Raw genomic sequence first — 10,975 nt, 5'->3', positions numbered from 1 at the left:
TTGTAGCTGTTCTGTTCAACTTGCACTAACTTCTTGTTCATTGACATTGTGATCTTTGGTTGATATCTGTCAACGCATTGGCAAGTTTTGTATTTCACAGCTTAACTTTGATAAATGATGACATGCAAAAGTGTACAATTAGGTTGGAGATTTCCTTACATTTTTGCATTGAGCACAGTAAAATGGCAGTTAGTTGTTTGAATAAAAGATGCTCACATTTAATTACTGCCTTTTGTCACACTCATTAAGCTGAACTAGTGGCAAAAACAGCCTTTGGTAAAAAAACACCTTAATGGCTTAATTTAATTTTCTTTTTTGGCACTTTAAATGCGCACTCAATCACTTTTCCTAAAGCTTATTAGTTTCTTCTGGTTGCGAGTTTACATAGAAAATGTTGGGAGGTGCTGTACTGGGACGCACTTTCTTCCCACCAAATCCTCGGATGACAGGCAATATCTGTGGGTATTTCATAAAGTTCATAAATAATGTAGTTACAATTAAACTTGACTCACCTTGCGCGCCTGTCGCCGAAAACGATGTCTATGAACTTGAGCTAGTTTTCCGCTGGATAAAAGCGATCGCTTTCGGCGCTGCCAAACCTGCAAAAAGAATAGTTTAAATAAACAAATATGAGGTATAATATATTTCTTAGTTTCCTGGCTGTTGCCTCACCTGCATATTTACATCGTACCGAATCCGCTGATCCAATTGCGATTTTCTGGCCAACAACTGATGGCAAAGCCATCGCATTCCCCGCTGCAGGTCCTCCGCCTCGTCCATGTGGCAGATGAGCAGTGGACAGCCGCAGGATTTGGCCAGCTCTTCCAGGCCGAAAGCGTATTCCACGTCGTACAGCTGGACACCAGCCCGATGACGTGATGCCACCAGGAGCACTGGCTTCCCAGCCAATAAGGCGTTGTCCATCAGGCAATCGGTTAGCAGTGAGAATGTGCCCTCGATTTCCGCCGGATCCGCACCCAGATCGAAGCAATATATCAGGGCATGGGCGGAGGCATAGTAGTGCTTCCACAGGCGCTGCATCTCCACATTGCCACCGACTTCGGTGAGCCGGAGCTGCGCAGGTGGCTCCGCCGCTGATGATAGCATCTGATAGCAGCGCACTCCATTCGTGGCCACCTGGTCGTCGGGGGCACGTGGCACTCTGCTCAGGCGGTGTCCCAGCTCCGTTTTGCCACTGCCCGATGGTCCCAGGATGAGCACCTGGAATTCCTCCAACGTTGGCGTGGAGTTCCGACAACAGCTGATGGCTTGGTAACAACAGCAGTCGCGCAGCTTGGCGCACAGTAGACCCATCTAGCAGCACGTGGCCATTTTTTGGGAATATTTCTATCAGAATTCGATTGGTTTTCACTGCAACTCCATTTGGTTTTGGTGGAAATGCTTGTTTATTTACCAGCCACCGGCGGGCAGCTGACTGCGACAGGTAGTCGTCACGGGCAACGCCAGAAAGTCCAATGTTTTGGCCAGTATTCCTAGGCCAGTTGCCAAGCCAACCAAGTCGACGAGGGATGGCATTTCCACGTAAGTGGTTCCTAGTTCACTTTTTAATTGGGGAGGGTACTCCAAATTTGGGCCACTTTAGTCCGTGTTGCCCTGTGAAATACCTGTAATGGATATTTAAAATATTAATAAAGTACCAAACTGTGAGAACTAGATGATCGTGCAGTATGTCAACTTTTCATATAGCTGCATTCTGTTATAGCTAAATGCCCAATTCTTTCATTAGAACATTTTTTATGTCGCACTGATGTGCTTATTTATTTATTAAAATATTTATTTATTTAAATAATGCATTTTATAGTTGTAAAGCGTCTTAAAATGTTGTTAGCACTCGCCAAACGACTGTTAATATTAAAAGTGTTACTTATAAAGTTCTAAGTTCTGTGTTTCTTGAAGTTCGAATGAAAAGCTTTTGCCCATTTTTGCCGCTAGCTGGCGCCACTTGTCCCAAGATTAATAGAGGGATTTTTCTGCGACGATTTCCATGTTTTGCGAAGTCTGCTTCGGGACTTTTGCATTTCCCACTTTGCTTTGATTAAGGGGAATTTTCACATTTCCCATTTTGCGCCACCCCGACTCCTGCCGATTTTAAACACCAACTGTTTGCTGTTTGTTCAAACCAAACTTGGCTAGCTATTGATTCGATTGCATTTCCTGAGTGCCGACGAGCTGAACAAGTGGCCTTTTGCTTTGATAATGGTTAAATAGCCATTGCCCGATGTTTATGAATGTACATATTATCAATGCACACACATAATGTATCTTTGATGGAGCTGCGGTGTTTGTGGCTTTGTGGTTTCAAAGTGGCAGCAACCAGAAAGGAGTCCTTGATAAACTCGCGCTAATCGCTCTCCATGTGGCCGCGTGTGTGTTGCCATGTTGGCCCCACCCAAGTCCAAAGTCCAAAGTCCACAGTCCAAAGTCCTTTGTGCCATTCCATTGCATTATGATGTGAATGGAGTCTGGGCGCCTGGACCGCCCATTCGCCTTCATCTTTTTGGCCAACAAATTGGAAAGCAAGCAAGCTAAACGTTCGCCGAACTTTGGGTGGAAGAAAAGGCGTCTGTGGCCTTGAGGCAGTCGCCAGCCATCCTTTTGTCCAGGTCCTGCTCCTGCTCACCAGCACAAGGAGTGGAAAATTGAGGCACAGAATGTTAGATCTGCTCATTCCTCAATTGCTGTTTGGACACAAGCATTTGTTTAATGAATAACTCAGTGGATTTCCGTTTTTAGCTGTGCTCAACTTTGTAACAATTTAAAATAGTTGTACAAAACAACGCTGCTATATTTGTAATAATGTCCAACAGTAATGTTTTATAAATACGTGTATAATTATTTTAATAAATAATTTGTCCTGAACTTTCTGAAAATGTGCTTCCCAAATTTGATTTCAGCTGTGAGCGTTAAACAAATATTTGCTTTGCTAATTGAAATTTTGTTTATATGGACTTCATGGATTAAAAATTTATTTGAGCGCCATTTGCACTTCCGCCTCATATGAATAACAAGTTTCTGGGCTTTTGGCCAAGTCAACGACTGGCATTAGTTCTGCATGCCTTCGCCAACGTCTGCGACCATTTTAATATGCGCATTAATGCGGCTCAAAGCGGTGCGAAAAGTGACAACCCGGTAGCTGCGTCTTGCGTTTTGTCAGGTGGATGGATGGACGGATGGATGGATGGATGGACGGATGGATGGATGGATGGATGGACAAGTGCAGGATGTGGGGGCAGGACACGGCATATGCAAATACGCGGCTGCTGGAGCGGCAGTTGATTGCTTGCTGCACGGCACCCTCACAAATTGCAGTCGAATAGCGAGTGGCAACCCACTGAACTCGCCCAGCTTTAGCACTGTTTTATTAAGAAAATGTTTACTCGTTTGAAATTCGATACCTGCATTATTTTTTTTTTTTTTTTGCATATTACTAGGGCGTACGCCACACTTTTGGCAGTGATTTCTAGTGATTGGCATTCACAAATCCGCTTCACGCGTTTCCCACCGCGCACAACCGCTTGAACGGCCCTCGCATGTGTGGCTTTTGCCAAGCTTGAGTCAAATATTTGCACGTGGCTGACGCCGCAGGACCTCTCCAGCTCCACTCCGCGCCATTACAGCCCCCCAGCTAAATGAAGCGGCTCGCAATCGCCCGTAATCGCTCCTCGACGCACGCTGGCCACGGACGCCCACTCAGCTGGTGCCGCAGAGGCAGAACCAGAACCAGGCCCGGGAACAGGTACAGAAACGGAGCCAAGACCAGGACCAGGACCAGAAGCAGGACCACAACCCGGCCCAGACTTCATTCGATTATTCCTGCGCAGCAGCATCATTCCGTTCGCTTTCCGGTTGCCTAAGTTCTGGCTCCTTGCGTCCTTCGTCTGTCGTACTTATCCCAATCCGCTTTGACGACTACACCCGCCACATGGCGACGTCATATTTCCTTGTGCTTGGCGGACGAGCGTCCTTCTATGATTTTTTTTTTTTTTTTTGGTGCGGCTCTCGCAGATTTCGCAGATTTCCCAGCTTTCCCAGCTTTCCCAGCATTCCCGACTTTCCCGGCCAGCCGCACTCGTCGAGTCGTTCACCGTGGCAAAAGTTTAGCCAACGGAGCAGCAGCTTGCCTCGGATTTCATTTCCGGCATGTTGCGGTTACGTTAAGTAACGGAGATTGCATCGCTAATGATGCAATTGTGTTTGGCGGAAATGAAAGCGGTTTCGTGTGACGACTTGACGCGCTTAGTCCGCGCGAACACCTCGTCGCCGTCATGATCATCATCATCATCATCATCATCTTTTGTCCTGTCCATCATGGATTCAGTCCTCCATGAAAAGCCAATGAAGTCGAAGGATAACCGAATGAAAAACTATGTGCCCGCTAATTGCTAATTGTATCTGCTTTGCTTCGCCTTCCTTTGGCTTATTCAAATCGAAAAAGCGCCAAGAGACCGAACGGAAGTGGCTGTCAAGTAAGAATTGCAATAAAAAAACCTATAAAGAAACGAAAAAAATGAAATCAAGACGCTCTCGGCGCCTCTCGAACAACCTGCCTTAATGAGCTCTCCATAATTGTTTAATTGGATAAGAAATAGAGTCACGGATGCTTGACACACTTTGCCAGTCTGTCTGCGCAACATAAAAAAGGAAATAAAAATGGGAAAAAATTGAAAGTGGGAATGGAAACGGAAATGGAAATGGGCTGGGAACGATGCCAACGAATCGGAGCAGCCACTGACCTACTGGCCTATTGATTTTCCCACAACTTTCCACAGCCTGAAGCAGACGACACACCTCTCGAACACTTTCCCTCGCAGATTCGGAACCAGATATTTTCATCCAGGCTGAATGCCGAGCCAATATCACAACTAGCGGGTAGCATGAGGTGAGTTGGTAACGCACTTTCAATGGGAATACACCATTCTACCCAAGGATATTCACAGTAGGGACAGGGGTCAAGCTGGTCCAAATGGATCCGTGGACTGCAACAATAGGTGAGTGTACCTCTGCCATGCAGCGATTTTTGCCTTTTACACAGCACTTTCGCTTTTTTCCTTGGTCAGAAGACCGAGAAGTTGCCCGCCGCGGGACGCCGATTTGGTTAGCACTCCGGAGCATCTTCGTCCTGGATTTCGTGGACGGGCGCGCCGCTACAACCCAAGCGACTTCGGGTTGACTGGCAACGAGGAGTGGCGCCATCCACGGATGTTTAGGGACATGACCTGTGGGTATTTGATTAGTTCATTTCCCCTTTAGTTTAGTTTATTAATCCTTTTTAATTCATTGCTATTTTTCTCAGATGAGACGGATGCTGCGGCCATGGAAACCTTTCGCCAAGCACAACCACGTCGCCAAGCGTATGAAACGGGGATTAATCTGAGCAATCTGCCCGAGGAGTGCCTGGCGGATATGTCGGCACCTGGTTTTGATCTCAGCCTGCCCTCGCAGATGTCCGATTTGCGAGGAGAGCTCCTGGCCGATGTGTCGGCTCCGGATATGTGCGATGTCTCGCAAAGCCATGCGGATGATGTGTATGGTGAGATTCTGGACCGCTTTAGGAGCATTCGAGAACGCATCAATCGTTCGAACCAACGCCGCCGATCGGATGACTGCGCGATGCAACAGCATGTAAGCATTTACCTAACACCAATTTCACTCATTTATGGGTATTAATATGTATTGATGGAATGCACAGAAAACGCATCGCAGAATATACACCCACCGGGACCCGAGTGGCCATATAACCAGCCACGTGGATGAGACGACCATTTCAAATACACCCTCCATGGATTGCACGCCGGCTGGTGAGGGCGGAGAGCCTGGACGTCATCTTAATTTCTCGCTGCCAGACCGATCTGAGAACCTAATGGATGAGTCAATGCCCTCGTATCACGAGCCGTCGCTGCCAAACGAGTGCTTGGAGGTCATGTCCTCCCAGGACGTGCTGGAGAACGAGACCATGCCATCGTTCGCCAATAGTTCTGTGCTCTCGCGAAGACAGCCCACAATGCCGAGCGAATGTCTCGAGGATGTGAGCCAGCCCACTTTCGACAGGAGTAGATCTCGCAGACAGAGTTCCAGAAGGCAACTGACGCTGCCTTCGCAGAACCTTTGGGACATATCAGCGCCCTCGTTTGGCGACACTACCAACGAGTGCCTGGAGGATATATCAATGCCCTCATTTGCAGGGGTGTCCAATGTATCCAGGAGCAGAAGTCCCCGGCGGCGGCGGAGATCTAGGAGTGCGCGTAACATAAGTGATACATCAGCCCCAACTCTGGTCAATTCCCATCGAGGGCAAACCACAAACGAGTGCCTGGATGACGTGACCATGCCATCGTTTGGAAGATCATTAGGCGCCTCGCCGCGCCGAAGCCGTCGTCAAACGCATAGATCGATGTCGAAGTCAAACATCAACGACATATCTGAGCCCACATATGTCAGTATCTCAAGGGGACCCATGACTAACGAATGTCTAGATGATATCACTATGCCATCTTTTGGAGCAACATCGGAGGTTTCCAGGGGGAGAATGTCGCGGGGGCAAGCGATGCCCAGCGAATGCCTGGAGGACATGACAATGCCTTCTTTTGGAGCAATATCGGAGGTTTCCAGGGGGAGAATGTCGCGGGGGCAAGCGATGCCCAGCGAGTGTCTGGAGGACATGACAATGCCTTCTTTTGGAGCAATATCGGAGGTTTCCAGGGGGAGAATGTCGCGGGGGCAAGCGATGCCCAGCGAATGCCTGGAGGACATGACAATGCCATCTTTCGGAGGCATTTCAAGGGGCAAAAGTCCCGAACGACATCAGCGATCCATGCCGTCGAGGATGACCAGCGAGTGCTTGGACGATATGACCATGCCATCGTTTGGTGGCGTTGCAGGATCCTCCAGGAGGCAATTGACGCTTCCCAGCGAGTGCCTGAATGATGTGAGTGTACCGTCCTTTGCGAGGAGCAGTTCTCGAGCATCGAGCCGCCGGCAAAGAACCAATATCGACGACATATCGGCCCCCTCGTTTGCACACTCCACCAAATATGGAGACTCAATGGGATGCCTGGAAGACGTGTCAATGCCATCTTACGGCGGAGCATCGGAAGCATCGAAAATAAATCGATCAAGGCGACAGCAGCTAACAATGCCATCGCAAAATATTGCAGATATATCTGCACCATCATTCGCGAGTTCCGGCCGTGGTAATGCGACCAATGAGTGCTTAGAGGACATATCGATGCCCTCTTTTGGAGAGGTGTCCACCAAATCCAGGAGCAGAAGTCCCAAGCGCCAGCCAAGATGCGCAAGGTCGCCAAGCCCGTGTGATGCCCCAAGTACAAGACATCGTTCGATGACCAACGAGTGCTTGGATGATATGACCATGCCTTCATTGTGTGGAGCATCTGCTGCGTCCAGAAGACAAATGACCCTGACAAGTGAGTGCTTGGACGATGTCAGTGCCCCATCCTTCGGACGAAGCGTCTCCCGCGGTTCCAGCAGAAGACGAGGCACACTGTCAACCCCAAACCCATGTGCCAGTTCCACCAGATGCCAGTCGACAAATGAGTGCTTGGAGGACATAACAATGCCTTCGTTTGGCGCCGTTTCTGTGGCTTCCGCACACAGACAGTTGACCATGCCCAGTGAGTGCCTGGAGGACATGAGTGCACCGTCCTTTGCAGGTGTTTCTGGTCCATCTAGAAGGCACACTACTGGCCTACCCAGCGAGTGTCTTGACGACATGAGCATGCCCAACTTTGGCAATATTTCTGGAATAATGCGAGGAACTGAATGTGAGCCCGCATTTGGAAGAAGTAGATCGCTTGGTAGGAGTGGCCGAAGAAAGTCCTCCAGTGAATGTCTGGCGGATGTGACAATGCCATCATTTGGTGGGATTTCATATTCTTCCAGAAGGAAGAGTACCACACGAAGTCAGAGAGCCATGCCACCTATGACCGACTTATCTGCCATGAGTACTAATGAATGCCTGGAAGATGTCACCATGCCTTCGATTGGAGATGTCTCCAGCAGATCCAGAGCAAGTAGTCCGCGGCAAAGATTAATAACTCCGAGAAGGGGGCAGTTGACAAGCGAGTGCTTGGATGATCAAACAATGCCATCGTTTGGGTGTGTTTCACAATCTTCAGGTCGAAGGACTCCCAGACGACATTTCACGAATATCCCTGGCTCAAGTCCGGAATTTAATACTAATGAATGTATTGGGAATATTTCCATGCCTTCGTATTTCAATAACACGGGAGCAACCTTTTCGTCAGTGCAAAGGTCAAGACCAGGAGCACTGACCAACGAATGCTTGGATGAAGTTACCATGCCATCCTTTGGCACTTCTACCTTTGGCACGGCTACCAATGAATGTCTCGAGGACATTTCAATGCCTTCATATCGGGATCACACCGGATCGCTTAGGCATAGATGTCCAACACCAATGCAGAGCTCCAGACCAGAATGTTTGGATGATATGACTATGCCATCCTTAGCCAGTACAATGCAAACTTACGGAGAAACTACACGGTCGTCTAGAGGAAAAAGTCCTAGGCCAATGCAGAGCCCAAGGCAAAGGACATTGACCAATGAATGCTTGGATGATGTGACCATGCCATCATTTGGAAGATCCTACGGAGAACCGCTTACCAATGAATGTCTTGAGGATATTTCGATGCCAACATGTGAAAGTACAGGGTCGTCTAGAGGACGTAGCCCTATGCAAAGATCCAGACAAAGAGCGATGACTAGCGAGCGGCTGGATGACATGACGATGCCTTCCTTTGGAGGTTCAGCGCGTGGACACGCTACTAGTGAATGCCTTGAAGATATTTCAATGCCGTCATATGGAACGCAGTCAGGAATGTCTAGGAGCAGGTACCTCACGCCATCACAGAGATCGAATCAGAACGCGACCACAGAATGCTTGGATGACATGACCATGCCATCGTTTGGTGATCCAAGTCATGGAACTGGATTTGGCGAATGTCCTGAGGCCTTCAGATCGTTTTCAAGTCGAAGCCCCAGGCAAATCCAAATATTCCAGGGCCCGATGACCAACGAAAACTTGGATAACATTACCATGCCATCGTTTGGGACCTTCGGTCAGAGTCGAGCTACAAACGAATGCCTCGAGGACGTTTCAATGCCATCATTTATTAGAAACACCAACTCAATACCAGGAAGAAGCACCACGCCAAGGCAGCGGACCAGAAACGAAATGACGCCTAACGAATGTCTAGATGACATGACCATGCCCTCATTTGGAGAAGTATTTGCCACACCCCAAAGGCAAATGACTTTACCAAGTGAGTGCTTGAACGACGTGAGTCAGCCGTCCTTCGCAAGAAGTACTTCTGAGGGAACCAGCCGGAGACATGGGACGCCCCAGACCACAGGCTCGCGTGGTAGAAGCCCTAGGCCAAATCAAAGGTCGGTGACAAATGAGTGCCTGGATGATATGACAATGCCAACGCTTGGCGACATCTCCGGGTCATCGCGACGTGGCATAGACAACAGCCTTTGCCTGGAGGACATCAGCATGCCCTCAGGAATCCTAAATCGAACTCAGCACAGTGAATGCGCTGAGGATAAGGTGAGCGGAACGCAAGGAGAACCCTGGACCAACGAATGCCTCGAGGATGTGAGTGCTCCCAGCTTTGCGCCCAGCTCTCGAATGACCTCAAGACATATGCCCGAGATGACGAAGGAGTGTTTGGAGGACGTGTCTATGCCGCTGAATGAATCATTAGATATGAACGATTCGAAATCAATAGCGCGACGTCCCCCCGACATTTCATATCCCTCGGAATTGCTGGCCAACGAGAGTGCTCCATCCTATCACTCGCGCCAGGATAAATCCGAAAAGTCGGCTGATTGCCCTGCCATATGTACCCAGAAAACTGGCAGAAGTCGAGCCTGGGAAAATTCCAGTGGTGATCGATTGGAGGATGTGTCAATGCCCACATTTGAGGATGTATCCTATCAGCCACGTCGCCACCAATTGACCATGCCCAGCGAGAACTTGGCGGATCAGACTCAGCCGGAGTTCTTTAGCTCCACGGCACTGCCAAGTTCTACTAGAACGGAGAAGCACCAAGCCACCAAATCCCCTCGACAGGAGCAGAAAAGCAGCAGCAAGCAGCTCGCCGATGAGAGTGCTCCAGCTATACTGAAGGACACCACAAAGGGACCCTCCGAAGTGGTGAAGGAAGTGACCGTTCAGAGCTCGACCACTTCTGTGACCAGGGTTTTCCAGAAGACCCCAGAAACCCCCAATAACACCGGTCATCCCATGATAGAAGACCTTTCCATGCCGCAGTTTGAGTCCACGGGCGCTAGCACCCATCAGGATGCCTCCCTGCACGGCTTTCAGTCCATGGATAACTATAGGCCATTCGATCAACTGATTTACAGCCAGAACTCGGTGGGTAATCAAACTCAGCCCGAGACTCCGCAGCCAGCAAGATCCACATCTCGCAGTCGAATTGGGCACAGAACACCAAGAACACCCAGAACACCAAGCACACCAAGAACACCAAGCACACCGAGCACCCCGGGTAATCGAGGAGCAGCTTCTCCCAGCTCTAGTACTGGAACTCCAGGACAACCATGCGATATGATCAGCACTAATTATCCCTACGGAAAACCACACTGCTATAACCGAAAGCCCTGCTAGCTGAATATTTGTCTTGTAAATTGGTTTTAATACGGCCTGGTGATATATTTTTATATATTTTTTTTTAAGAGGGGAACAAAAAAAACTGCAAACGAAAACGTTGTTTAATATTCGCATTCTACGGTTGACTTATTAGGGGAATTAATCGGGCCACAGAGTTAAAAACTAGGTTCATTAACTTAATTCGGCATATTCATCGCAAGCAAAAACGGTTGGGAGATAGAATTTCAAAAGTGTGCAATTACTTACATCATATTGCAACAATTTCCGCGACAAAAAGCATGA

General features: G+C 48.7%; 2 protein-coding genes across 2 annotated transcripts; one reads left to right on the top strand and one right to left on the bottom strand.

The window, feature by feature from the left end:
- Positions 1-298: 298 nt before the first annotated feature.
- LOC6551214 (probable ADP-ribosylation factor At2g15310) lies at positions 299-1,520 on the bottom strand. The gene is made up of 3 exons (XM_001978351.3): positions 673-1,520; positions 513-599; positions 299-456 (listed from the first exon to the last, which is right to left on the bottom strand). The coding sequence occupies exons 1-3, from the start codon at positions 1,312-1,314 to the stop codon at positions 349-351; spliced, it is 837 nt and encodes a 278-aa protein (XP_001978387.1). The 5' UTR covers positions 1,315-1,520; the 3' UTR covers positions 299-348.
- A 1,691-nt stretch (positions 1,521-3,211) lies between these two features.
- Positions 3,212-10,755, top strand: LOC6551271 (mucin-12). The gene is made up of 7 exons (XM_001978350.3): positions 3,212-3,244; positions 4,791-4,900; positions 4,959-5,009; positions 5,079-5,239; positions 5,315-5,643; positions 5,711-6,532; positions 6,713-10,755. The coding sequence occupies exons 1-7, from the start codon at positions 3,212-3,214 to the stop codon at positions 10,688-10,690; spliced, it is 5,484 nt and encodes a 1,827-aa protein (XP_001978386.3). The 3' UTR covers positions 10,691-10,755.
- The last annotated feature ends 220 nt before the right edge of the window (positions 10,756-10,975 follow it).

The sequence above is a fragment of the Drosophila erecta genome, unplaced genomic scaffold (genome assembly GCF_003286155.1).
Source record: "Drosophila erecta strain 14021-0224.00,06,07 unplaced genomic scaffold, DereRS2 tig00000126-arrow-pilon, whole genome shotgun sequence".
NCBI lineage: Eukaryota > Metazoa > Arthropoda > Insecta > Diptera > Drosophilidae > Drosophila > Drosophila erecta.
This window is presented reverse-complemented; position numbering and strand designations above follow the sequence as displayed.

What these genes read in the sequence shown, in the direction of transcription:
- LOC6551214 (XM_001978351.3), bottom strand. Translation starts at nt 1,314, where the DNA reads ATGGGTCTACTGTGCGCCAAGCTGCGCGACTGCTGTTGTTACCAAGCC. An exon ending in GGTACGATGTAAATATGCAG is followed by an intron (nt 600 to 672) that starts GTGAGGCAACAG and finishes TTCTTTTTGCAG; the next exon opens with GTTTGGCAGCGCCGAAAGCG. An exon ending in TTCGGCGACAGGCGCGCAAG is followed by an intron (nt 457 to 512) that starts GTGAGTCAAGTT and finishes AAATACCCACAG; the next exon opens with ATATTGCCTGTCATCCGAGG.
- LOC6551271 (XM_001978350.3), top strand. Translation starts at nt 3,212, where the DNA reads ATGGATGGATGGATGGATGGACAAGTGCAGGAT. An exon ending in TCCGTGGACTGCAACAATAG is followed by an intron (nt 5,010 to 5,078) that starts GTGAGTGTACCT and finishes TTCCTTGGTCAG; the next exon opens with AAGACCGAGAAGTTGCCCGC. An exon ending in CTTTTGGAGCAACATCGGAG is followed by an intron (nt 6,533 to 6,712) that starts GTTTCCAGGGGG and finishes GCAATATCGGAG; the next exon opens with GTTTCCAGGGGGAGAATGTC.